Source organism: Carcharhinus amblyrhynchos, chromosome 31 (genome assembly GCF_965287045.1).
Source record: "Carcharhinus amblyrhynchos chromosome 31, sCarAmb.v2.hapA, whole genome shotgun sequence".
NCBI classification, from domain to species: Eukaryota; Metazoa; Chordata; class Chondrichthyes; order Carcharhiniformes; family Carcharhinidae; genus Carcharhinus; species Carcharhinus amblyrhynchos.
The window spans coordinates 2196369-2221181 of NC_137354.1; the positions used below are offsets into that span (position 1 = coordinate 2196369).

The window sequence follows — 24813 nt, forward strand, 5'->3', positions numbered from 1 at the left end:
GAGTTTTGATGAAAAGAGAAACTTAAGTGGGGACTTTATAACAACATATGGCAGATAATTATTTAAAAGATCTGGTATGGCGTAACTACCAAACTAAATATTAATAAGAAAACACATCGCAACTAATGATGGCACAGTTGTGGCCTATTAAGGACAAACAGTAAATTAGTTGTAATGAAAGCTATAATAAAGACTTGGAATCATACTACAAAGGAGGAGGTAATTCAGCCCACTGACTCTTAGAAGGAGTGATCCAATCAGTCCCATCTTCCTGCTTTCTTCCCATATCCTTGTAATTTTTTTTAAACTTCCTCCAGTATTTATCCAAGTCTTTTTTGAAGGTTACTAATCTGCTTCCACTGCCCTTTCAGACAGCACATTACAGATCAGAATAAATCATAACATTAAAAATCCCCATCTCATTCCTAGTTAATTTACCAAGTTTCCTAAATATCTAATGGAAACGCAGTTTCCCCTTATTTATTCTACCAAAGCCTCTTATAATTTTAATCACTTCCAGTAAATCTCCCCTTCGTCTTCTCTGCTTTAAGGAGGAAACCCAACTTCTCTGGTCTCTCCTCAAAACTGAAGTTCCTCAGTCCTGATACCTTGTAGTGCATTTCCTCTGCATCCTCTCCAAGGCTTCAATAACCTTCCCAAAAGTTGTGGTATTCAAAACTGGACAGAATTCTCCGGCTGATACATCACAATCAAGACTGTCAGAATATGACGCTTTCAATGGCACAAATTAATTCTGAGACTGTGAGCTACAAATTTACTGTGACATTGGAGTCCAAATAATGGATGTGTTCGTATTTTATCACAAGCAGCCACCTAACAGGTTTAACGTGCTGGCATGTTTCTTTTTTGCTATTTTAACAGAAATGTTAAACTATTTAAAACAAATCAGCCTTCCATTAAAATAGGAAGCATAAGAATGTCAGACAAATGCATTAAGCAAATTTTCCACAGCCATCTTTGGCCTTGGTCTTTCATCAAACATTAATCCCTCAGCCAACCCGGGTCACTCAGTTTGATGAACTGAAAGCATTAAATGCCATTATCAACCACAAAATAAAAGCCAGCAACAGAAGGTTACATCATCACAAACTATCAATAGGCTTTGGTACAAGTTTATCACCCACAAAGGAGATCATCAAATAAATGCATCTAAAGTCGAACAAAACATTTTACTTTAAAAGAAACCAACGTCAGAGTTTAAAGTGGTATTTCCAGCTCCAGTTTCTGATGTTTAGAAACTCATTCATGTTTCAGTAGCACAGTTTAATTAAAATAATTGTATACTTTGACTACAATGTGCTGAGTTATCCATTTTGTTTGAGTTTTGCACAACCCACTTGCTAACTATCATGTACATATCTAATGTATATTAACAAAACAAACAAAGAACAAAGAACAACCCAGCACGGGAAACAGGCCCTTCGGCCCAACGAGCCCGCGCCGCCGCATCTTCCTACACCTACCCTGCTCTGTGTGTATGTGAGTGGAACCCCTAATGTAGCCAGATTCAGGGGAGAATAGTGTCAATTTGGTGCACCAATCAGCCTAAGAGCACATCTTTGGGGTGTGGGAGGAAACCAGAGCGCCCGGAGGAAACCCACGCAACCACAGGGAGAATGCGCAAACTCCCACAGACACAGGCCCAAATCCATGTATCTGCACAGCTAGCAGTGATAGTCACTGAGCTGTTGTGGCGCCCGTCTGCTGGTCCAGGATTAAGCACACACAACGACACCAAGTACTAGGCCACTCCCGGAACCTCCAAGAGCAGCCCACGCAAGACCCACCGTGTGCATGCCCCTCGTTTGACAACAAGGTGGACTGACACCTGTGGAATAAAAAGACAAAACGTTAACATGTAATACTACATTTCCGGTGTTGTCCCGAGGCTCTGACCCTATTTAATACCCTATACTATAACCCTCCATCCTTGTTTCGCTCATGTGTCTATCTAAGTAAACCTTAAACAAGTCCAACGTGCCTGCCTCCACCACCCTACTCGGTAGCGCGTTCCATACCCCCACGACCCTCTGCGTGAAAAACCTTCCTCTCGTATCCAAATTATACTTCTCCCCCCTCACCCTTAGATCGTGACCTCTCGTAATTGTCCCCAATCTAGGGAAAAGCCTACCACTGTTGACTCTATCTATTCCCTTCAGTATTTTATATACCTCTATCATATCCCCCCTTAATCTCCATCTTTCTAAGGAGAAGAGCCCCGGTTTCTCCAACCTTTCCTCGTAACTCAGTCCTTCCATGCCAGGCAACATCCTGGTAAACCTCCTCTGCACCCTCTCCAGGGTCTCCACGTCCTTCCGGTAGTAAGGTGACCAGAACTGGACGCAGTACTCCAAATGCGGTCTAACCAACGTTCTGTACAACTGAAGCATTAGACGGCAGCTCTTATACTCTATACCCCTTCCTATAAAGGCTAGCATTCCATAAGCTTTCTTCACAACCTTCTCTACTTGTGTCGACACCTTCAGAGACTTGTGCACCTGCACTCTCAGGTCCCTCTGTATTTCTATACTCTTAATCGGTCTACCTTTTATCACTTAACTCCTCCCTGCATTATTCCTTCCAAAATGCATCACCTCGCATTTGTCAGGATTAAATTCCACCTGCCATTTATCTGCCCAATATACCAACCTACCTATATCAAAGAACAAAGAACAAAGAACAACCCAGCACGGGAAACAGGCCCTTCGGCCCAAAAAGCCCGCGCCGCCGCATCACCCTACACCTATTCTACCCTGCGTATCTACAAATCCTGCTGTGTCACCTGACAGTCCTCCTCAGTATCTGCCAATCCTGCCATCTCGGTGTCATCCGCAAACTTGCTGATCACACCACGTACACCCTCTTCCAAGTCGTTTATATATACTACAAAGAGGAGAGGTCCCAGTACTGAGCCCTGCGGCACACCACTGGTGACTGGCCTCCAGCCAGAAAAGGTCCCCTCGACAACTACCCTCTGTCTCCTATCGCCCAGCCAGTTTTCGATCCACCTAGCTACCTGGCCTTGTATCCCATGCGCCTTAACCTTTTCTACCAGCCTACCGTGAGGGACTTTGTCAAACGCTTTACTGAAATCCATATAGAAGACATCAACGGCTCACCCATCGTCAACCGTTTTTGTCACCTCCTCGAAGAATTCTACCAGATTCGTAAGGCAATGCCTCCCCCGAACAAAGCCATGTTGCGTATCCCTAATCAGATCGCAACGCTCCAAACGCTCATACATCCTATCCCTAAGAATTTTTTCCAATAATTTTCCTACCACCGATGTCAAACTCACCGGTCTATAATTACCAGGGTTATCCCTACTACCCTTTTTAAACAGCGGTATCACATTAGCTACCCTCCAGTCTTCTGGGACCTCACCTGTGTCCAAAGAAGAGACAAAGATTTGCGTCAGAGGCCCAGCAATTTCATCTTTCACCTCCCTAAGCAGCCTGGGATAAATACCATCAGGCCCCGGAGCTTCATCCGTTTTTATGCTACGTAAAAACATTAGCACTTCCTCCCTCGTAATGGATATTTCCTTCCACTGATCTACAGCTCCCTCCAAGACACTACACGACACCGAACCCCTCTCCTTCGTGACTACCGACGCAAACTATTCATTCAGGATCTCCCCCATTCCCTCAGACTCGATACATAGCTCCCCTCCTTTGTCCCTAAGAGGGCCAATTTTCCCTCTAACCGCTCTCTTGCTCCTAATATAAGAGTAAAATGCTTTTGGATTTTCCTTAATCCTATCAGCCAAAGCCATTTCATGCCTTCTTTTCGCCCTTCTAACTCCCCTTTTTAGCTCCCTCCTACTCTCTCTATATTCCTTCAGCGCACTCTCCGTCCCCAGTTCTTTCAACCTAACATATGCCTCCCTCTTCTTCCTGACCAAGTCTTCGATACCCCCTGTAATCCACGGCTCTCTAATCCTGCCTTTCCCATCCTTCCTCTTTACCGGCACATGCCTTTCCTGCAACATTTTCAGTTTGCCCTTAAAAACCTCCCACTTACCAACCGTGGACTTGCCAGCTAACAACCCCTCCCAATCAGTGTCCTTCAGCTCCCTCCTAATCCGGCTATAGCTCGCCTTCCCCCAGTTCAGATCCCTCCCCTTCGGACGGCACTCGTCCCTTTCCATTTTTATCCTAAAGTAGACAGACTTGTGGTCACTGTGAGCCACATGTTCGCCTACCTCTACCTCAACCACCTGCCCCGGCTCATTTCCCAACACTAAATCCAGTATAGCCCCCTCCCTAGTCGGGCTAGTTACGTACTGCTCTAGGGTCCCTTCCAACGCACATTTTACAAACTCCTCTCCCTCCGTACCCCCAGCTCTAGGCACCTTCCAATCCACTCCAGGAAGATTAAAGTCACCCACTACAACCACCTTATTCTTTCTGCACCTATCTAAAATGCCTTTGCAAACGCCTTCCTCCACTGACCTCAGGCTGTTGGGTGGCCTATAGTACACCCCTAGCATCGTAATCTCTCCCTTTTTATTCCTCAACTCCACCCACAGCGACTCAATCCCTAACTCCTCCATATTGTCCTCCCTCTGCACTGCTGTGATGTGCTCCTTTACTAACAACGCCACCCCACCACCTCTCTTCAACCCTCCTCTGTCACACCTAAAACACTTATACCCAGGAACATTCAGCTGCCAATCCTGCCCTTCACGTAACCACGTCTCCGTCACTGCCACCACATCTAACTTCCTCACAAACATCAAGATATTAAAGATCGTTAAGAGAAAACATCGTCACCAGAAGCTGCAAAGTAGGCAGGACAACTGAGCCTGGATTTTACCACTCAATTGTGAAAAAAGCAAGCACAGCTTTGGCCTTTCTGACTCCATTCTCTGTGGAGCATTAAAAAGAGGTGAGTTAATTACATGCATGGTTGCTCTGATTATCATGGATCCTGACTTGTAGAACATGCTCAGAACGCCGTTCTGTGGCACAATGGGACAGACTAACTGGAAGTTTTCAGAAAATCAACTGCTGAGACTTTTATTGGCACAGATGTTGGTCTTGCTGCTAGGCACCAATTATGCCAATTTGCTTGCTGTGGTATTGGCAATAGTCTGGCAGAGAAAGCAAGGGACTACACCCCTCCTTTCAGCCATTAATACACATTGCAAAGCTTTAGTTTGAGAAATGTTATCAGTTATCGGGAACAATGAACTGAAATGATCCCAAGTGATTTAGAAAAGCATGCAGCTAAGATGTACCATGAATGCGTTGAAAATTGCTCTCTGTGGATAAAAGCTACAACTGAGGAGCTAGTAGTCACTTTTAGTATGCCAACAAAATACAGTAAATGCAATGGCCCATAATTTGGCAATAGGAGGAATCATTTTGCTGAATATCACAGTGCAAATATGTTACAAAGATACCAAATGCCCTTGTACATTCATTAGCCAATATTTGTGAAATGAAGTAACAACCAGATCAGATTGCCAGAATCTGGTCATGTTACATTAAAGTTGTCTTATGTTGCAACCTCTTAAATTTAAAAGCTGTGTACATCATTTTCAATTTACAATCTGCATGAAACAAATGAGCCATTTTATAGGACTGAATCAGCCATGAGCGAGCTGAGGAAACACAAAACAGGACAGAGCAAGGAAGTAATGTAAAACCTTAATAAAACACCTTACTGTGTTCAATTCAATTGGGCATCACATTTTAGCAGTGTTGTCAAGGCCTTGGAGAAGGTACAGACATTTACTGGAATGGTACTGGGGGTATAAAACCATAGCATGAGGGGCTTCAGTTCTGTGGAGACACTGGAGATCCTTGGAGCAGAAAAGATTAAGAGGACGTTTATGGAGTTGTTCAAAATTATGAGGGGTTTCAACTGAGTAAAGTCACCCACTGCTCAAACACTCCTTGTGTGAATCCAGGCAGTTGTAACAGTGTGCACTTTCTAAGGTGAATTTGAAATCAGTAAACTCATTATGTATTTCATGCTCCATGGATGAAAGATCTATCCTTTCTCCTCCTTTGGAAAATCATTTGTATCTTTAAAAATGTGTTGTTGGAGTGTGTCAGACAGAAATTTTTATTTTGATATCAGTGGCTCGGCACATAAGACATAGGAGCAGAATTAGGCCATTTGGCCCACTGAGTCTGCTCCACCATTCAATCTAGGCTGATACTTTTCTCATCCCCATTCTCCTGCCTTTTTCCCATAACCCCTGATCCCCTTATCAATCAAGAACCTATCTCTGTCTTAAAGACAGAGTGATCTCGTCTCCACAGCCTTCTTCAGCAACGAGTTCCACAGATTCACCACTCTCTGCCTGAAGAAATTCCTCCTCATCTCTGTTTTAAAGGATCATCACTTTAGCCTGAGGTTGTGCCCTCTGGTTCTAGCTTTTCCGACTAGTGAAAACATCCTCTCCATGTCCACTCTATCCAGGCCTTACAGTACCTGCAAGTTTCAATAAAATTCACTGGTAAATCAGAGAATGTGGTCAGTCTCTTAGATAATCCTGGTGTCAGCAGTCGCACTTTTGTCGAAAGCCAGGGTTCAGATTCCATTCCAAAGACTTCAGGACATAATTTAGGAAAGTTCTACACTTCATATGCATTATCACTGAGTGCAGAAAGCTTTTAATTAAACAATGCTTAAATTTCTCATAAATTCAGCTGAAGTAAAAATTTTATTTCATTCTTGATTAAGTATTTTTCTAATGGACAAATGCTGAAGTATCGAAATTGAACTATTCTTCATTCAAAATTAAGCTATCATTTCAAATTTACATCAACTTGGCAATCAGCATTACAATGGTTTGGAGCTGCTCCAACTCATTATACACTTAAAAGATGAACTATACGAAATGTAGAGCTTTTCTATTTAAACTCCAGAAAAAGATGATCTGCATGTGTGAGATTGTTCATTAGTTAATTTTGTTCCCTGAGGAGCAACTGATCATGTAACCTTCCTTATCTTTATGGCTCATTGCTACACCACACAGTGCATTAACTAATCAAGTCCAAAACCCAGTTCTCAAATGAGTATTCCTGGGTGGAATCCCATTAGATCACAGCAAGAAAAGTGGGTGCAATAAGATATAGTTTAACCTCAAAAGTTTGTTGCGTTTAAAGATTCCAAGACTTCTTTAAGAATGAGACGGAGCATGGCACCTTCATAAAAATGATGGCTGCAACTGAGAATCACTGATCCATGGAAATAAATCCAAAATCCGTGGTGTGGGGGTTCACTGTGAACATAAGGGTAGATTGTGTCTTCTTGACAGGGGTGGCACATCAAGTTACAGATGATAGCTGAAGATTAATCAAGATGATTGACGTATTACTGAAACCTCCTGGAGGTTGGTTGATTGCTTGCTTGCATTTGAGGTTGAGAAAAAAATTCCCAGGTTTTCTAAAAATGGTCCAAGGTTTTTTCTGTCCATTGCTCGAAGACTGTGATGGAGTGAAAAAGGTAGAGGGAAGGACAGAGGGTGATTGATGTGGAAAGAGTTGTAACCTATGTGAATGGGGCAAGCTAGATGGACCAGATGGGACTTTTTGTTTAAAATTCTGTGTGCTAAGATACTGCCGAGAGAAGAAATCCAAGGAGATGGGAAAACACTGAAAAATGTCACCTATTTGATGAAAATTTAGACAAGTGAATTTCTGAAGTGATTAAGCATTTGTTGACTGATGTACTCATCAGCAGTTAATGCTGGAGGTTGAAATATTTTCCCTCTTTTTGTTCATACAGAATTATAGAATTTTACAGCACAGAAATAGCTATCCCGTCTATCGAGTCCCACTCTCATCAGCAGCAGGTTCCGTACTTACTAAGTTAAGCCAATGCAATTTCAGGAAGAAATGAAAAGCCTTCAAGCACAGATAATGAAAACTTGAGAGTGAATTCTTTTCAGGGTCATTGAAATGTTATTTCTGCTAAACTACAAATGTCCAGATGGGGAGATTTAAGGAAACCGGTTAAAATCCATTTAATGTGGACCAAATATATGCTGTATCAGAAGGTTTTTGTGTACAGAGTACTCAGCACAGATTAAAGTCACAGGATCGCAGATGCAACATGAAATGGATGTCAAAACTATGACATACTCTACGTAACTCATCAGCATCATTTTTGTCAAGCATAAACCCAAATTAAAACTCCAGTCAAATGTTTACCACACAATATCAAAACTGTCCCTCAGGATTTTATAAAAAAAAATCATCTGTCCTACATTTAGAAAAGAAGTCAACATCAATCTCAAAATAGACACTTGAACCTTCAGAGAGTACCACGTGGCGAATCTGTTAAAATGGCACTCTCTCATATTTAAGCTATGATAATTAAGAACAGACAGCATTTACCTTTAGTGAAAAGATAAACAGGTGAATCATTGTCCCATCTGATCAGAAGATTGCATACTCCAGTGATAAAGTCCCAGCTTATGGTTCAAAGAGGAGATTAATAGAAAAATGAAGGCAATTACAAAACAGACATTGTACAAAACATTAGAATGTATCCTTAATGCGAACATGATCTATGGAAAATTTAATCAGAGTTGAGCACTCCAAGTTGATGTTGATTTTGACTCAAAACCTTCTATTGCCCTTTCTACAGGAAAAACTAAGCAAATATATAAATAGTGCCAACTGTTACAGAACAATGGAAAGTGTTGCTGCTAAAACTCTCAATCATTCCCTCAGGATATCCCATCATTACAGGTGAGAACGAAACTAAGGTACATTGCAGCTGGATTAATGATACAAACCTCTTTTAATACTAAAGAAAACAGGTGAAATGTGCTGGTAATGACAACCATTTCTACTTTTGCTATCCAGAGTAATCATAAAATCCCTCCAAAAGGAAGCCATTCGGCCCACTGAGCCTGCATTGACAACAGTTCCACCCAGGCCCTATCCCCATAACCACCCCCTCCCCCTTATTTACCCTGCTAATCCCCCTGACACTAAGGATCAATTTAGCATGGCCAATCCACCTAACCCACACATCTTTGGACTGTGGGAGGAAACCAGTGCACCCAGAGGAAACCCACACAAGAGAATGTGCAGACTCCACACAGTCACTCAAGGTCGAGAATTGAACCTGGGTCCCTGGCGCTGTAAGGCAGCAGTACTAACCACTGTGCTGCCCATTCACCTCTAGGTCAGACATAGCACAGTTAAAACTGCAGAGCTCTGCCCAAAAATATCTTAGTTTTACAATAATTTTACATGATTCAGTCAATAGACCCACCAAATGTCCAGTTAGGATAATAAAGGCATATGCAAAGCAGTTATTACGTCTTTTTCAGAGTCTTCTCTTACAAACATTACTCCACAGTCGGTCTGCAATCAACTTGTCTCTTCCTTTGGGTCACAGAAGTGGAACTTTGACAAGTTTCCAATCACAGAGGTCCAGTCCACTATGTACTTTCCTGGATGAAGGATGACGTACATGACAGTCTCTAGTTGTATGCATCTCCAAGATGCTTAATCTACACCTTTTACTGGAGGACAGGGCCTCGCACATAATACTTTCATTCCATATCCTGATGGCCATTTTGTGTGTAAAAGAGATCTGTAACTTTAAATATTAGAACTATTTCTACTGGAGCAGAAAAGCAAACAGATTTAACAGGATTTTGTTTAAATTCTTCAGTTCCTCTTAGGAAGTCAGTTTTAAATTAAGGATTCCTCCATTAAGAGGATAAAGAAAACTTCATTCCACAGGGTGATTGAAGAAAGGAGTGCTTTAACATGGTGAATGCCTTTGGCAGTGACCAATTTACATCGTGAGAAATTCAAATAAATTCCTGAAATAGAGAAAGGAACAGCGTTTTTGAGGAGACCACGGAGTGGTTAAATTAGTATTGGATTGCTTGTTACAAAGAATTGGTCCAGACATAATGAGTTAAATGACTTCAGTCTGTATGATTGACTGCCACAGCGATAGGCTAGCTGCTTTTATTTTACAGCTATATCATATTCCAGAAAGTGAGCAGTGAAAGTCTAAAATTGATCTATTGTTTATAAGGTTTCACTTAGAGTTGTGCATTAGACACAAGCATCTCTGAATCTAAGAACCACAGTTTCAGTCTCTCTCTATAAGGGCACAACTGACTCCCTAGTCAATACTGTAGCAAAATACTGCAGAAACTGGAAGTCTGAAATAAAAACAGGAAATGCTGGAAATGTTCAGCAGGTCAGGCAGCATCTCGAGACAGAAAGAAAGAGAGAGCGAGAGAGTTAAAGCTTCATGTCTGTGACACAGTTTAATGTCCACCACCTGCATACAATTACTACAATTCAACATTAAGTTAAAGTTTATTTATTTATTAGGCTTAAATTAACACTGCAACAAAGTTACTGTGAAAATTCCCTCGTCGCCACACTCTGACGACTGTTCAGGTACACTGAGGGAGAATTGAGCATGGCCAACACACCCAAACAAGGAGGAAGTCACAGCACCCAGAGGAAACCCACATAGACACAGGGAGAAGATGCAGACTCGACACAGACAGTGACCTAAGCTGGGAATCGAGCTTGGGTCCCTGGCGCTATGAGGCAGTGGTGCTAATCACTGTGCCACCTTGCTGCCTTTTATATTTATATTTTACTTTTCTTTATATTTTATAAATGTTTATATATGTCTGATTCTAAATAGACTAACTGTTCTTTTAACTAGAGTAACTTACTTTTTCATTACTCTATTTAATATAAATAACAGCACTACTGCCTCACAGCATCAGGGACCCGGGTTCAATTCCAGCCTTGGGTCACTGCCTGTGTGGAGTTTGCATGTCCTTCCTGTGTCTGCATGGGTTTCCTCCAGGAGCTCTGGTTTTCTCCTGCAGTCCAAAGATGTGCGAGTTAGGTGGATTGACCATGCTAAATTGCCCCTTAGTGTCACAAGATGTGTAGGTTAGGGGATTAGTGGGAATACGGGGATAGGGTCTAGATGGGATGTTCTTTTGGAGAGTCACTGCAGACTTGATGGGCCAAATAGCCTCCTTCTGTACTGTAAGGATTCTATGATTATTCATATTCCACATGTAGTCTCCGGGGTGCCTCATAGGGTTATTCCCCTGGATAATTAAACAATGAGAAGGTGAGGTCTTGTTGCTTGAAACCACTTTCAAGTATCCAACATAATCCAGCTACCTTCTGTATTTAAATCAGCTATCTCTATCAGTAGCGTGCTGGAATGATATAACAGTTTTGTTGCAAGCAACTGAATTGTGTTTCTGGTTGACATTTATGAATGAGATAAATAAAGTAAGCCTGCAATCTTTATCACTCAAGCATACATAAGTGTTATGGAATTAGAATTAATCTGATTTACTCTGCTGTTATAGCTGCACATAAGTCAAAATTGTGTCTGAAAGTCCTTTTCTCATTGACATTTGAGTGTAAATGGCTGCTGGTAATATATCAAATGTCCATGGCTTTAGTAGCTAATAGTAGCTGGATAAATCCGGTCGTTGTGGTACATGTGGGTGCCAACGACGTAGGCAAAATGCGAACTGAGGATCTGGAGAGGGAGTATGAAAAGCTGGGAATGGTATTAAAAAGTAGAACCGACAAGGTGGTTATCTCTGGGCTACTGCCTGAACCGAGTGCAGACGGGCGTAAGGTTGATAGGATTAAGGAAGTGAATGGGTGGCTCAGGGATTGGTGTGGGAGGAATGGGTTTGAATTTATGGGGCATTGGCTCCAGTATTGGGGTAGGTGCGACCTGTTCGGGCGGGATGGGGTTGGTCTGAACCGTGCTGGGACCAGAGTGCTGGCGAATCAAGTAAAGAGGACTGTAGACAGGGCTTTAAACTAATTGGGAGGGGTGGGGGGGAAGAGAGAGAGAGAGAGAGAGAGAGAGAGAGAGAGAGACAGAGAGAGAGAGAGAGAGAGTGCGAGGGTAGGTGACATTACGGGGTCTAAAGTTAAGGAGAGGGTACAGGTAAGGGAAGAGGCCGAGGATGTCCCAATAATAAAGGGAGTAGGGGGCGTGAGTATGGTTGGTGGCGTTACGGCAAATAGGGTCCAGGTGAAGGCTGGGATGAAGGCACTTTATCTGAATGCACGAAGCATTCGGAATAAAGTGGATGAGCTGATGGCGCAGATCAGCACAAATGGATATGATCTGGTGGCCATTACAGAGACGTGGCTGCAAGGTGACAGGGACTGGGAGCTGAATGTCCAGGGGTATCAAGTGTTTAGGAAGGATAGGCAGGAGAAAAAAGGGGGGGGACGTAGCTCTGCTGATTAAGGATAGCATCAGGGTGGTAGCAAGGGATGATATTGGAGCCAAGGAGCAGAAAGTGGAATCGTTGTGGGTAGAGATTAGGAACAGCAAAGGGAGGAAGACGCTGGTGGGTGTCGTCAATAGGCCCCCGAATAATGATCTGGAGGTGGGGCGGGCTGTTAACGCGCAAATAAGTGCAGCGTGCAGGAATGGGACGGCCGTAGTTATGGGGGATTTCAATCTACATATTGATTGGTCGACCCACGTTGGACGCGGTGGGCTTGAGGAGGAGTTCTTGGAATGCTGCCGGGATAGTTTCCTTGAACAGTGTGTGTTGGAGCCGACGAGGGAGCGAGCTATCTTGGATCTGGTGTTATGTAATGAGGCGGGTAGAATTAGGGACCTTGCGGTGAAGGATCCTCTTGGGGAGAGTGATCATTGTATGGTGGAGTTTCTGGTGCAGATGGAGGAGGAGAAAGTGGGTTCCCGGACACGCGCCCTTTGTTTGAACAAAGGGGGGTACGGTAGGATGAGAGAAGAATTGGCGAATGTGGACTGGGGGAGCGCGTTGGAAGGTAGGTCTGCTGAGGAGCAGTGGAGGATCTTTAAGGAGATCTTTCTTGGTGCTCAGCAGAAATTTATTCCGATGGTCAAAAAGGACAGTAGGAGGAGAGGTAATAAGCCATGGATAACGAAGGAGGTGAAGGAAAGTGTTAAATTAAAAGCGGAGGCGTTTAGAGTAGCTAAGAGTAGTGGGCGAGAAGAGGATTGGGAGAGGTTTAAATGTCAACAAAGATTGACAAAGAAGTTGATAAAGAAGGGTAGGAGAAACTATGAAGCTGGGCTAGCGCTTAATATAAAAAAGGATAGCAAGAGTTTTTATAAATATATAAAAAGGAAGAGGCTGGCTAGGGTGAACGTTGGTCCCTTAGAGGATGAGAAGGGGGACTTAGTGGTAGGGGATGGGGATATGGCTGAGGTCCTGAATAACTTTTTTGTTTCTGTCTTCACGGAGGAGGACGTGAATAATTTGCCGGGTGTTAGAGATGGAAAGGTGGTAGGACTAGAGGGTCTTAATGACATTACTGTTACTAGAGAGGCAGTGCTCGACAGACTAGAGGGGCTGATTGTGGACAAGTCGCCAGGACCGGATGGAATGCATCCGAGGGTTCTGAAAGAAATGGCGGAGGTGATAGTGGATGCCTTGGTGGTTATTTTCCAGACGTCGCTGGATTCCGGGGAACTGCCGGAAGATTGGAAAACGGCTAATGTTACACCGTTGTTTAAGAAGGGTGCCAGGCAAAAGGCAGGGAATTATAGGCCGGTTAGTTTAACGTCTGTTGTAGGTAAAATGTTAGAATCTGTCATCAAGGAGGAAACAGCGAGGCATCTTGAGGGGAATTGCTTGGTAGAGCAGACGCAGCACGGTTTCGTTAAAGGGAAGTCGTGTCTGACAAATTTACTGGAGTTCTATGAGGATGTCTCTAGGGCAGTGGATAGAGGAGAGCCGGTGGATGTGGTCTTTCTGGATTTTCAGAAGGCGTTTGACAAGGTACCTCACAAGAGGTTATTGCAGAAGGTTGGGGACATGGAGTTGGGGGTAGGGTGTTAGCGTGGATAGGGGATTGGTTGTCAAATAGGAGGCAGAGAGTGGGGGTCAATGGGTGCTATTCGGATTGGCGGATGGTGACTAGTGGAGTGCCCCAGGGGTCGGTGCTGGGGCCTCAGCTTTTTACCATTTATATAGATGATCTGGAGGAGGGAACCGAGTGTAGGGTGTCAAAATTTGCTGATGACACCAAGATTGGTGGAACGGTAAATTGTGCGGAGGGTGTGGAGAGTCTGCAGAAGGATCTAGATAGGCTGGGCGAATGGGCCAGGAACTGGCAAATGGAATTTAATGTTGGCAAGTGCGAGGTGGTCCACTTTGGTAGGAATAATGGTAGGAAGGATTATTACTTATGTGGCGAAAAACTGCAGCAGGTGACGGTGCAGAGGGACCTCGGGGTCCTTGTGCATGAGTCGCAAAAACCCAGCCTGCACATGCAGCAGGTGGTCAGGAAGGCGAATGGGATGCTGGCCTTCATAGCGAGGGGGATTGAATATAAAAGTAGGGAGGTCTTGCTGCAGCTGTATAGGGCACTGGTGAGGCCGCAGCTGGAGTACTGTGTGCAGTTTTGGGCGCCGTACTTACGCAAGGATATTTTGGCCTTGGAGGGAGTGCAGAGGAGGTTTACTAGGCTGATGCCGGAGTTGAGGGGGTTGAGCTATGAGGAGAGGCTGAATAAACTAGGCTTGTACTCGTTAGAGTTTAGAAGAATGAGGGGAGATCTCATTGAGACATATAAGATGATGAATGGGATGGATAGGATAGAGGTGGAGAGACTCTTCCCGCTCAGAAAGGATAGTAGGACTAGGGGGCACAGCCTCAAGATAAAGGGGGGACGGTTTAGAACAGAGTTGAGGAGGAACTTCTTCACTCAAAGGGTGGTGAATCTCTGGAATTCTCTGCCCGTTGAAGTGGTGGAGGCTACCTTGCTAAATATTTTTAAGACGCGGGTTGATGGGTTTTTGATAAGAGAGGGGATTAAGGGTCATGGGGAGAGGGCGGGAATGTGGAACTGAGCCACGACAGATCAGCCATGATCTTATTGAATGGCTGGGCAGGCTCGAAGGGCTAGATGGCCTACTCCTGCTCCTATTTCTTATGTTCTTATGTAAGTCTTGGAGCACCTCAAACTGTAGCAAGAGAAGAGCTCATAATTGTTTATCTGAATGTTATTTGGGGTGGTGGTAGTTGAAAATCAAGCCTTAACTCCCTGCCTTTCAATAAGTAAAAATAATATGCATGTTAAAAAGATTCAATGAAAAGGTTTGAGCAGGCAAATACTCCACAATATAGCATTAAAAAAATACACACTGCAAACTACTGTGAAAACAGTAGCTTCTTTGACCATTACAGTTCTTGGTATTCAATTTGTACAGGAAGATAATTGCTATATAACTAGCACAAAACAGATTTCACAAAATACATCTCTGTATCTGTGCTTCAGACTATCAAAGCAGTCGAATAACATGAAGAATACAGTTACAAGTTTTTCAAAGAGAAAGATGGCAATATGAAGCATCACTACAAACTCAGCTGATAGTGCAGATTCTTCTGGCTATCAATACTAACTTCTGAAAAATTGTTATCCTTGCTACATTGTAATTTAAAGCATTATAGTTCACTTTAGATTTTAGGGAACTCAGACTGTCCACAATGGACCCTCTATGTCAAACCTCATCTCAGATAAGCAATTCGTGACTCCTTCTATTGCAATTCAATTTAAACGTCTGCAGAAAAACAATGGGAATACAAATGTGCACGTCTCTCAGGGTTTTAATCGTGCCTTTGTTAAAGTAACACAGCAGGCATTATACCACACAATTTAACGTACACTGTAGGATTCAACATCACAATTACACTTTAGGAATGATTTTCCACAGGGAAATAGAAAGAGATAGTGCAGAAGTCTGATTGCAGCATTTCATATGTAGAGAGAAGACATCGTACGTGATTTAATCTCAAAGGTTATTTTAAGAAATCTGAGTCCCTTCGAGGCCAGACTAAAAAGTCAAAACTGAGTTGGAGAGCATTGCATTTTCACTCACTTGTTCTCACATAGGTTCCCAATATTATTGTGCTATTGTGAGCAGATGCTGATAACAGGCCATGTGTTTTGTCACACAATTTGAAAGGCAAAAACATGGAAAGAACCAGTCACCTTGGATTGTTCTTGCAGCCTACCTAATGGTGAAACAAGGTGAAAAACATGTATACAAGTGATAGCAATGTACAGTACAAAATGACAACATATGTATTCACTTTATGAATACATATGGTGAGGATAAAGCTAAAGTGTGCAGTCAACATCTTGCTTCAAACGCACAAATTTGCGAAGCTGGTATCATTCACTTGAAGCGCTAACTTACAAATTGATGGCTCCCTTCTGAACATATTTTATTAAACATATGCTTGAGACAAATTCCCATCTCACCATTCACGGTATGATGATACTGGTTTTTACAACCTCCAACAATTAGAACTCACCACTGTATAAGAGACTGGACATCCATAAATGACAGAAGTGGGAAAACACATGAACCCCAATTTTTACCGGTCCTTTGAGTCTGTTCACGTAACAGACATGTCAAACCTGGATTATATAATTTATAATCAATATCGCAATGGCAAGATGGCATCACTTGAACTGAGCTTAAATCTCATCTCCAACATTGATGGTCTAGCTCGATGATTGGATTTTTCTCCAAGTCGCTCTTTGCATTTCAGTTTTAACTACGACAAAGAGAACTGAACCAAGAAAAACATCTTCTATCCCAGAGTAAACTTATCTTTGTCCCACCAAGATGATTTTACCTTCTGTGCAATAAATCATACCTTTGTGTTTCACTGTTCCCATGGTGATACTGCTCCTGCCCACTCCAGCGTGGATATCTCTTCCTCCAAAACCCTTGGTTCCTTGTTCCTCTCTCTGATCTTTCCAGGTGAGCCATACTTTCACATGCCTCTGAAGAAAAGATTATTAAAAAGAACATGAGAAATAATATCTCTCGTTGTGTTAATATTACATCAGTTTTCCATTATAATTTACACAACACCAACAAGCTTGATCAAAAAGTTTCTGGATAAATTTGACCTGACACAAATAACACACCAAAGAGAGCCCTTTCCATTCCATTTATATTTTTTGTAGTTGAACAATAGTGAGATCGTCTTTGTTTGGAGGAAACAAAAGCCTAAGGGAACTCACAATTACTATTTGTTTGATCACCTTGGAATAACACTGGATTTCACATATATTACAGGCTTGATGAGACCATTGCAATGGATTCGACATGGTGGGTGCACTTGACTTGAGTGAGGAAGCTGTGTTTCAGTTGCACTCATTCACACTCCTACAAACTGGAACAAGTTTAACTATTTTAAAAGTTACGGTTGTTAAATCTTAATGTGTTTGAACTGAAAACTGAAATTATACTACCAAAAATGTTTTGAAAATGTAGCCATTCAGGCATAGAATTCTATGATAATCTATGATCTAAATAGAATTTTGCACATTTAGTGATATTCTTACTCAATTTAAAAAAACATTCACAACACTTCTCTTCCCTCCCACTCCTTAAAACAGTAGATTCTCTGTTAATCTGATGTTTGTGTGTATATTATTATTGATTTACGCTAATAACTGACCCACATTCCTGAATGGACACAAAGGGCCTGATTTTACCATTTTCATTCTAAGTGCTGAATCTGGGCATAATGCAGGTCCGACTTCGAAATCTGCTCTCAGGCATCCCATACGCACTCAGCCTGAAAAAAATCTCCTGTCCCATTTGCCCTATGGACGGGGCTTAGCGCGGCCGAAACGATCAAAGCTCTGAACTGTGCATGCGCAGTTGGAAAAAAATTTGAAAAAGCATGCTGCTGTCAAATCGTCCCCAGGCCACAAAGTGGAGAAAACAGCCCGGGAGCAAAAAGCTGGAGCGATGGCCCCCGCACACATCACTGCCATCCCTACAATATCACTGTGCCCCCCTATCCACCACGCCCCCCCCCCCATCACCACACACATCGCTGTCCTACTTATCCACCCCCCCAAACAACCCACACACATCACTGACCCCTTATCCACCCCCCCACTAACCCCAGACACCATTGTCTCCCTTATCCACCCCCCCAACATCACTGTCCCCCCCATCCACACACACACATTACTGTTCCCCTTATCCACCCCCCCCACTACCCACGCACACACACATCACTGTCCCCCTTATCCACACCTGCACTAACCCCACACATCATTGCCTCCCTTATCCACCCACCCACTACCCACACACATACATCGCTGTCCCCCTTATCACCCCCTCACTACTCAGACCAATCGCCACCCCTGCCCCCCTCCTCCCTCCCAACCAGAGATCCATCTGATACCACCCACCCCAACCGGAGATCCTCCTCTGCCACCAGTGAGCGATTGGGCCTCCCCTCCCACCCAGACAACAATCTGGCCTCAGTCCTGACTAACCCCCACCCCCCCCACCCCGAGAATGGTCTGGCCTCATTCACCACCTGCTCGCCCCCCCCAAGAGGAACATCTGACCCACCTCCTGCTCCCTCCCCACCTGACATGATCAGCCCTCCCCCACCACCACCAGACAACAATCAGCCCTCCTCCCCCAACAGAGATACATATGACCCGCCTCCTCTCCCTCTTCCCCCACCCACCCGCACCCCAAAAAAACAGGCAACGATCAGGCCTCACTTCCCCAACCAGAAAATGATCTGACTCGCCTCCCTCCTTCCTCCCCCCACCAATGATCTGAGTTAGAGAGCCTTTGAGAGGACTGAACATGGTCTTCAGCAGCTGGCGCACCCAATTCAGACTTATTGATCAGGTCCATTACAGCGCGGTTCCAGATTGGCAAACGCTGTGGTAAAGGGGGAAATGCTGATAAATTTGAGCAGGCAGTTCATTAATTCAATTTAAATGCATGCAAATGCCGTTGCGCCCGTTTTGGGTGCAAATCGAATCGCCGCCATTCCCGGGTTTCGGTAAAGTGGCACCCTGTACGGACATGGGCACAGATCGCATTAACGGCCCCACACTCAACTTTACCACATTTTCGCGCCTGCAATGGTAAAATTAGGCCTAAAGTCTTACTTTCTTTCATCAAACCTGTACCGGGACTGAAGTAGATGTTAGTTGAAGATTTATTTCTAGAATTTTCTAAGGATCACCAGTATCGATCTGTATTAACGGTGTGTCTATGCATAAGTCATTGATGGTGGCAAGACAGGTCAAAAATACATCTTAAAAAAAAGCATATGCTATACGAGGCTTTCTAACAAAGTCAGGACATTGCTCCTCTGCGCTATGTTAAAACTTGTATAACTCCTCATCTGGAGTTCATCCAGTTCAGAACTTGAACCACATTCTCAGAAAGACATGGAAACACGAGGGACAATACAGAAATGATTTCCAAGAATAAGTTTAAGTTTATTTATTAGTCATAATAGGCTTACGTTAACACTGTAATGAAGATACTGTGAAAATCCCGTCGTCACCACATTCCGGGCACGCTCAATTTAGCATGGTCAATGCACCTAACCAGCAATTCTTTCCAACTGTGGGACGAAACCAGAGCACCCAGAGGAAACGCACGCAGGTATGAGGAGAACGTGCAGATTCCATACAGAGTGACTCAAGCTGGGAATCGAACCTGGGTCCATGGCGCTGTGCCCTACGCCAGCCAGGAATAAGGGCCTTCAATTATAATGACAGATTGGAGAAATTGGAGCTTCTTGCCTTGGAGAAAGATGAGAGTAGGTTTGATCAAAATCAGGAAGGGCCTGGACAGGGTAGATAAAGCAAACTCTATCCACTGGTGGAAGGATTGAGAACAACAGGGCCCAGATTTAAGTAATTAGTAAAAGAAGCAATGACGAAATGAGAAGTAACTTTTCCACGGAGGGAATGGTTATCTGGAATGTGCTGCCTGAGTGTGGTGGATGTAGGTTTAATCAATGCTTCCAGGAAGGAATTACGCCATCAGAGAGCCAGCAAAAGAAGACTCCTTCAGTGGTGTAACAATTCTGTGATTCTACATATTCAAGTTTTACAGATTCAGTAATGTAATGATTGTGGTACTGGGCGAGGAACCCAGAGGTCTTGAGTTCAAATCTCCCCTAAAAATAATCAAAATCCACCAATCCAGTAATTTTTGGGCTTAAACTATAAAATGCTGCAAGATTGTCTTCAGAACACCACCTGTTTACCGTTCTCTTTAGGTGACGACCACTCTGGTCCAGTCTGGCTAATATAGAACGATTGCTTTACACTCTGTGTTTGACTCTTTAATGTTCTCAGGCACCAAAGATGAGCACTAAATGTTGCCTTGCCAGTGTCACTCACGTATGAAAAAGAAAAAATAATTCCAAGACAAGATAATTATGCTACTGCAGCTTTGACCGCTGACGTACGCTCCAGAGAATTCAATGGCAAATCCAATTCAGGAAAGCAGCATGGTCCCTCTGACTGACAACCGTGAAAACTAACTGCAAAGAGTTTCATCCCAGCCTATCAGGAAGCAGGGACATATTACTTACAATCAAATAATCAACAACCAGGGCAGTGATGAACATTAATTAGTTTTGACATTGAATCTCTAAGGAAAAGATTGTGTCAAAGCCTTTGCAATCACATCTTACAAAAATTAGTTCTAACACTGCTTGGGTAAAATATAGAAATGACATTTGAGTTAAAGATTGTGGTTAGAAAGTATGGAACATTTTGCTTAATTCTCCATTTCTTCCCCCTCAAATATGCAGACATCATGCTGTGCAGTTCAACAATCACTTGTCCTCAGCACATGCCAGAAAATACACTCATTTGACTGTTTAGAGCAATAACTGTTCACTTGTAAAGTTACAATGATAATTTTACCTGATACCTTCCCAGAGCTAGAGCCTGGAGCTGGGCTGACTATGGACAATACATTTACGCAGCATCCTTAACATAGAAAACATGTTGCACACCTACGCCTAACCAGGAAGAACAACAGTATCTTTAGCCATCGATCTGCCAAATATTTTGGCAGCTGAAAGGGATGACAACACAAGAGATAGGAACAAGAGTAAACCATGTGGTCTGTCAAGTTTGAAGAAAGAGGCCATTTGACCCATTGAGCCTGCACTGACGACAATCCCGCCCAGGCCCTATCCCCATAAGTCCATGTATCCACCCTACTAATGCCCCTGACACTAAGGGGCAATTTAGCATGGCCAATCCACCTAACTCGCATGTCTTTGGGCTGTGGGAGGAAACCGGAGCATCCAGAGGAAACCCACGCAGACAGGAGGAAAACATGCAAGTTCTACACAGACAATTACTCAGGGCCGGAATTAAACCTGGGTCCCTAGTGCTGTGAGGCAGAAGTGCTAACCACTGTGCCGCCCATTCAATAGGCTCATAGCTAACATTCAACATTTTAAACAGTAAGCCGAGTTAGTTCAAGTTTACAGATTTAATAACATTTGATATTTCCAAAGGAGAAGAGAAGGCAATCATGAGAAAAGTTATTTTCTGGGCTTCCACTCGCTTGATAAAAGTAAAAATAACATGTTACTCTGCATAAGCAACACAATTAGAACTGTGTGAAAGCATACTTCTTTATCTTGTTTACAGATCTCTAATTATCAGATGATGTTTCCCAGTAGGCTGAACTGAGACTGTTGCTACTTCAGTAACACTTGCTGTTTAGGTAGGCAAAACATCACAGCCAGTGCCTGAACACCGCTACTAAAAACTGCCCATCAGTCTCATCAACTGCATTGGAAAATGAAAAGCAGTTTGAATGCCAATTGAATTACAGATATGATTGCCTCACTCATGTGCCAATATGAAATACTGGAAGATAGATTCTGATGAAAAAGACACTTCAGCACACTTAATTTTCCCCTTCCAAAACACCAACCCTATAATCTTCCTGTTACTGCTATGGGCATTTTTCCTTCCTCCGAATAAAGCTTCCTTTGGAGATGTCTCCTTTCAAGGTGAAAGACTCCAGCTTATCAAGTCAGTTCATTATACACTTGCATGATGGATCAAAACCATCAATTTTGAAGGAGGTACCCAAAGTTAAACATAGAAATTTTCTATTTGCCTAAATCCTCTAAATATGGCCTCTGTTTCTATAAAAATGTATATAGATTGATCTGAAATTAATACATTGCAACCCATCAAATTGATGTAGAATTGGTCTCATTTCCTACTTTTGCCCCAGCTGTGACCAAACTGAAGGTGTGACCCTCCATTCACAGACACAATTACAGACTGCAGACCGAGGAAGCTGATTCAAACCTGGTGGATTTTTGGGTGTATGATATACGGTCAACATAGTGCAAGGAGTGTGAAGTGAAAAATCAGGTGATGGGGCCTGATACAACTATTCTGTCTCAGGAAATTTGAGGAACGTGACCTGTATCTATACTCTGCTGCTGATCCCTACAGAGTTTTGCAATTCAAATACTACCAAGAGTTCACAAATGCACCAATAACCAGCAACCATTTAGTGAATGATATACAAAAGACCAAGTACCAGAAACGTAATTTCCAAGAGTTTTACTCCTGGTGAATGTCCATATCGGAATAGCTTTATACTAAGATGAAAGGATTAACAATCACACGAGTTTAACAATCACAAACTATATCTCAGTCACACAGGGAATTGAACAATGTGCAGCTGATGTGTTCATTAGAACAATGGACAATGGAAAAGGGAGGTTGATGTACCATTGGTTAGACATATAGCTACCATTAGGAGGATGGCAAATGTTGTGCCTTTGTTTAAAAAGGGCTGCAGGGAAAAGCCTGGGAGCTACAGACTGATCAGCCTCATATAAGAACATAAGAACATAAGAACATAAGAAATAGGAGCAGGAGTAGGCCATCTAGCCCTTCGAGCCTGCCCCGCCATTCAATAAGATCATGGCTGATCTGTCGTGGCTCAGTTCCACTTTCCCGCCCTCTCCCCATAACCCTTAATCCCCTCTCTTATCAAGAACCCATCAACCCGCTTTTTAAAAATATTTAGCGAGGCAGCCTCCACCACTTCAACGGGCAGAGAATTCCAGAGATTCACCACCCTTTGAGTGAAGAAGTTCCTCCTCAACTCCGTTCTAAACCGCCTCCCCTTTATCTTGAGGCTGTGCCCCCTAGTCCTACTGTCTTTTTTGAGCGGGAAGAGTCTCTCCACCTCTATCCTATCCATCCCATTCATCATCTTATACGTCTCAATGAGATCTCCCCTCATTCTTCTAAACTCTAACGAGTACAAGCCTAGTTTATTCAGCCTCTCCTCATAGCTCAACCCCCTCAACTCCGGTATCAGCCTAGTAAACCTCCTCTGCACTCCCTCCAGGGCCAAAATATCCTTGCGCAGGTGCGGCGCCCAAAACTGCACACAGTACTCCAGCTGCGGCCTCACCAATGCCCTATACAGCTGCAGCAAGACCTCCCTACTTTTATATTCAATCCCCCTCGCTATGAAGGCCAGCATCCCATTCGCCTTCCTGACTACCTGCTGCACCTGCAAGCTGGGTTTTTGCGACTCATGCACAAGGACCCCGAGGTCCCTCTGCACCGTCGCCTGCTGCAGTTTTTCGCCACGTAAGTAATAGTCCTTCCTACCATTCTTCCTACCAAAGTGGACCACCTCACACTTGCCAACATTAAATTCCATTTGCCATTTCCTGGCCCATTCGCCCAGCCTATCTAGATCCTTCTGCAGACTCTCCACACCCTCCGCACAATTTGCCTTTCCCCCAATCTTGGTGTCATCAGCAAATTTCGACACCCTGCACTCGGTTCCCTCCTCCAGATCATCTATATAAATGGTAAATAGCTGAGGCCCCAGCACCGACCCCTGGGGCACCCCACTAGTCACCAACCGCCAATCCGAATAGCACCCATTGACCCCCACTCTCTGCCTCCTATTTGACAACCAATCCTCTATCCACGCTAACACCCTACCCCCAACTCCATGTCCCCTGACCTTCTGCAATAACCTCTTGTGAGGTACCTTGTCAAACGCCTTCTGAAAATCCAGAAAGACCACATCCACCGGCTCTCCTCTATCCACTGCCCTAGACACATCCTCATAGAACTCCAGTAAATTTGTCAGACACGACTTCCCTTTAATGAAACCGTGTTGCGTCTGCCCTATCAAGTGGATAAGTTGTTCGAAGGTATTTTGAGGGATAGGACCTACAAACAAAATTAGAGATGCAAGAACTGATTAGGGACAGTCAACATGGCTTTGAGAGTGGAAAATCATGTCTCACAAATTTGATTGAGTTTTTTGAAGGGATAACCAAGAAGGTAGATGAGGGCAGTGCAGCTGATGTTGTCTACATGGACTTTAGCAAGGCCTTTGATAAGGTACTACATGGTAGGTTGTTGCATTAACTTAAATCTCACGAGATCCAGGGTGAGGTAGCCAAATGGAATCAAAATTTGTTTGATGACAGAAGACAAAAGATGGAAGACTGTGACCAGTGCAGTGCCTCAGGGATCGGTGTTGGATCCACTGTCACTTGTCATTTATATTAATCATTTGGATGAGAATTTAGTAGGCATGGTTAGTACGTTTGCAGATGACATCAAGATTGATGGCAGAGTGGACAGTGAAGAAGGTTATCTCAGATTGCAAAGCGACCTTGATCAATTGGGCCAGTGAGCTGAGAAATGCAGATGGAGTTTAATTTAGATAAATGCGAGGTGAAGCATTTTGCTTGAGTGAACCAGGGCAGGACTTACTCAGTTAATGGTAGTGTTGGGGAGAGTTACAGAACAAAGAGATCTCGGGGTACAGGTTCACAGCTCCTTGAAAGTGGAGTCACAGGTGGACAGAGTGATGAAGAAGGCATTTGGCATATTTGGTTTCATTGTTCTGAACATTGAATACAGGAGTTCAAATGACTTGAAGTTGTAGAAGACA

General features: G+C 43.4%; 1 protein-coding gene across 3 annotated transcripts in view; it reads right to left on the minus strand.

Moving 5' to 3' along the window:
• The window catches only part of ccser2a (coiled-coil serine-rich protein 2a), a 670411-nt gene that overhangs the window by 385492 nt on the left and 260106 nt on the right, over nucleotides 1–24813 (minus strand). For all 3 annotated transcript variants that reach the window (XM_080215929.1, XM_080215928.1, XM_080215930.1), the window contains one exon: nucleotides 16694–16823. In XM_080215929.1, the coding sequence (XP_080072055.1) occupies nucleotides 16694–16823 (130 nt within the window). The remainder of the gene's footprint in view (nucleotides 1–16693; nucleotides 16824–24813) is intronic.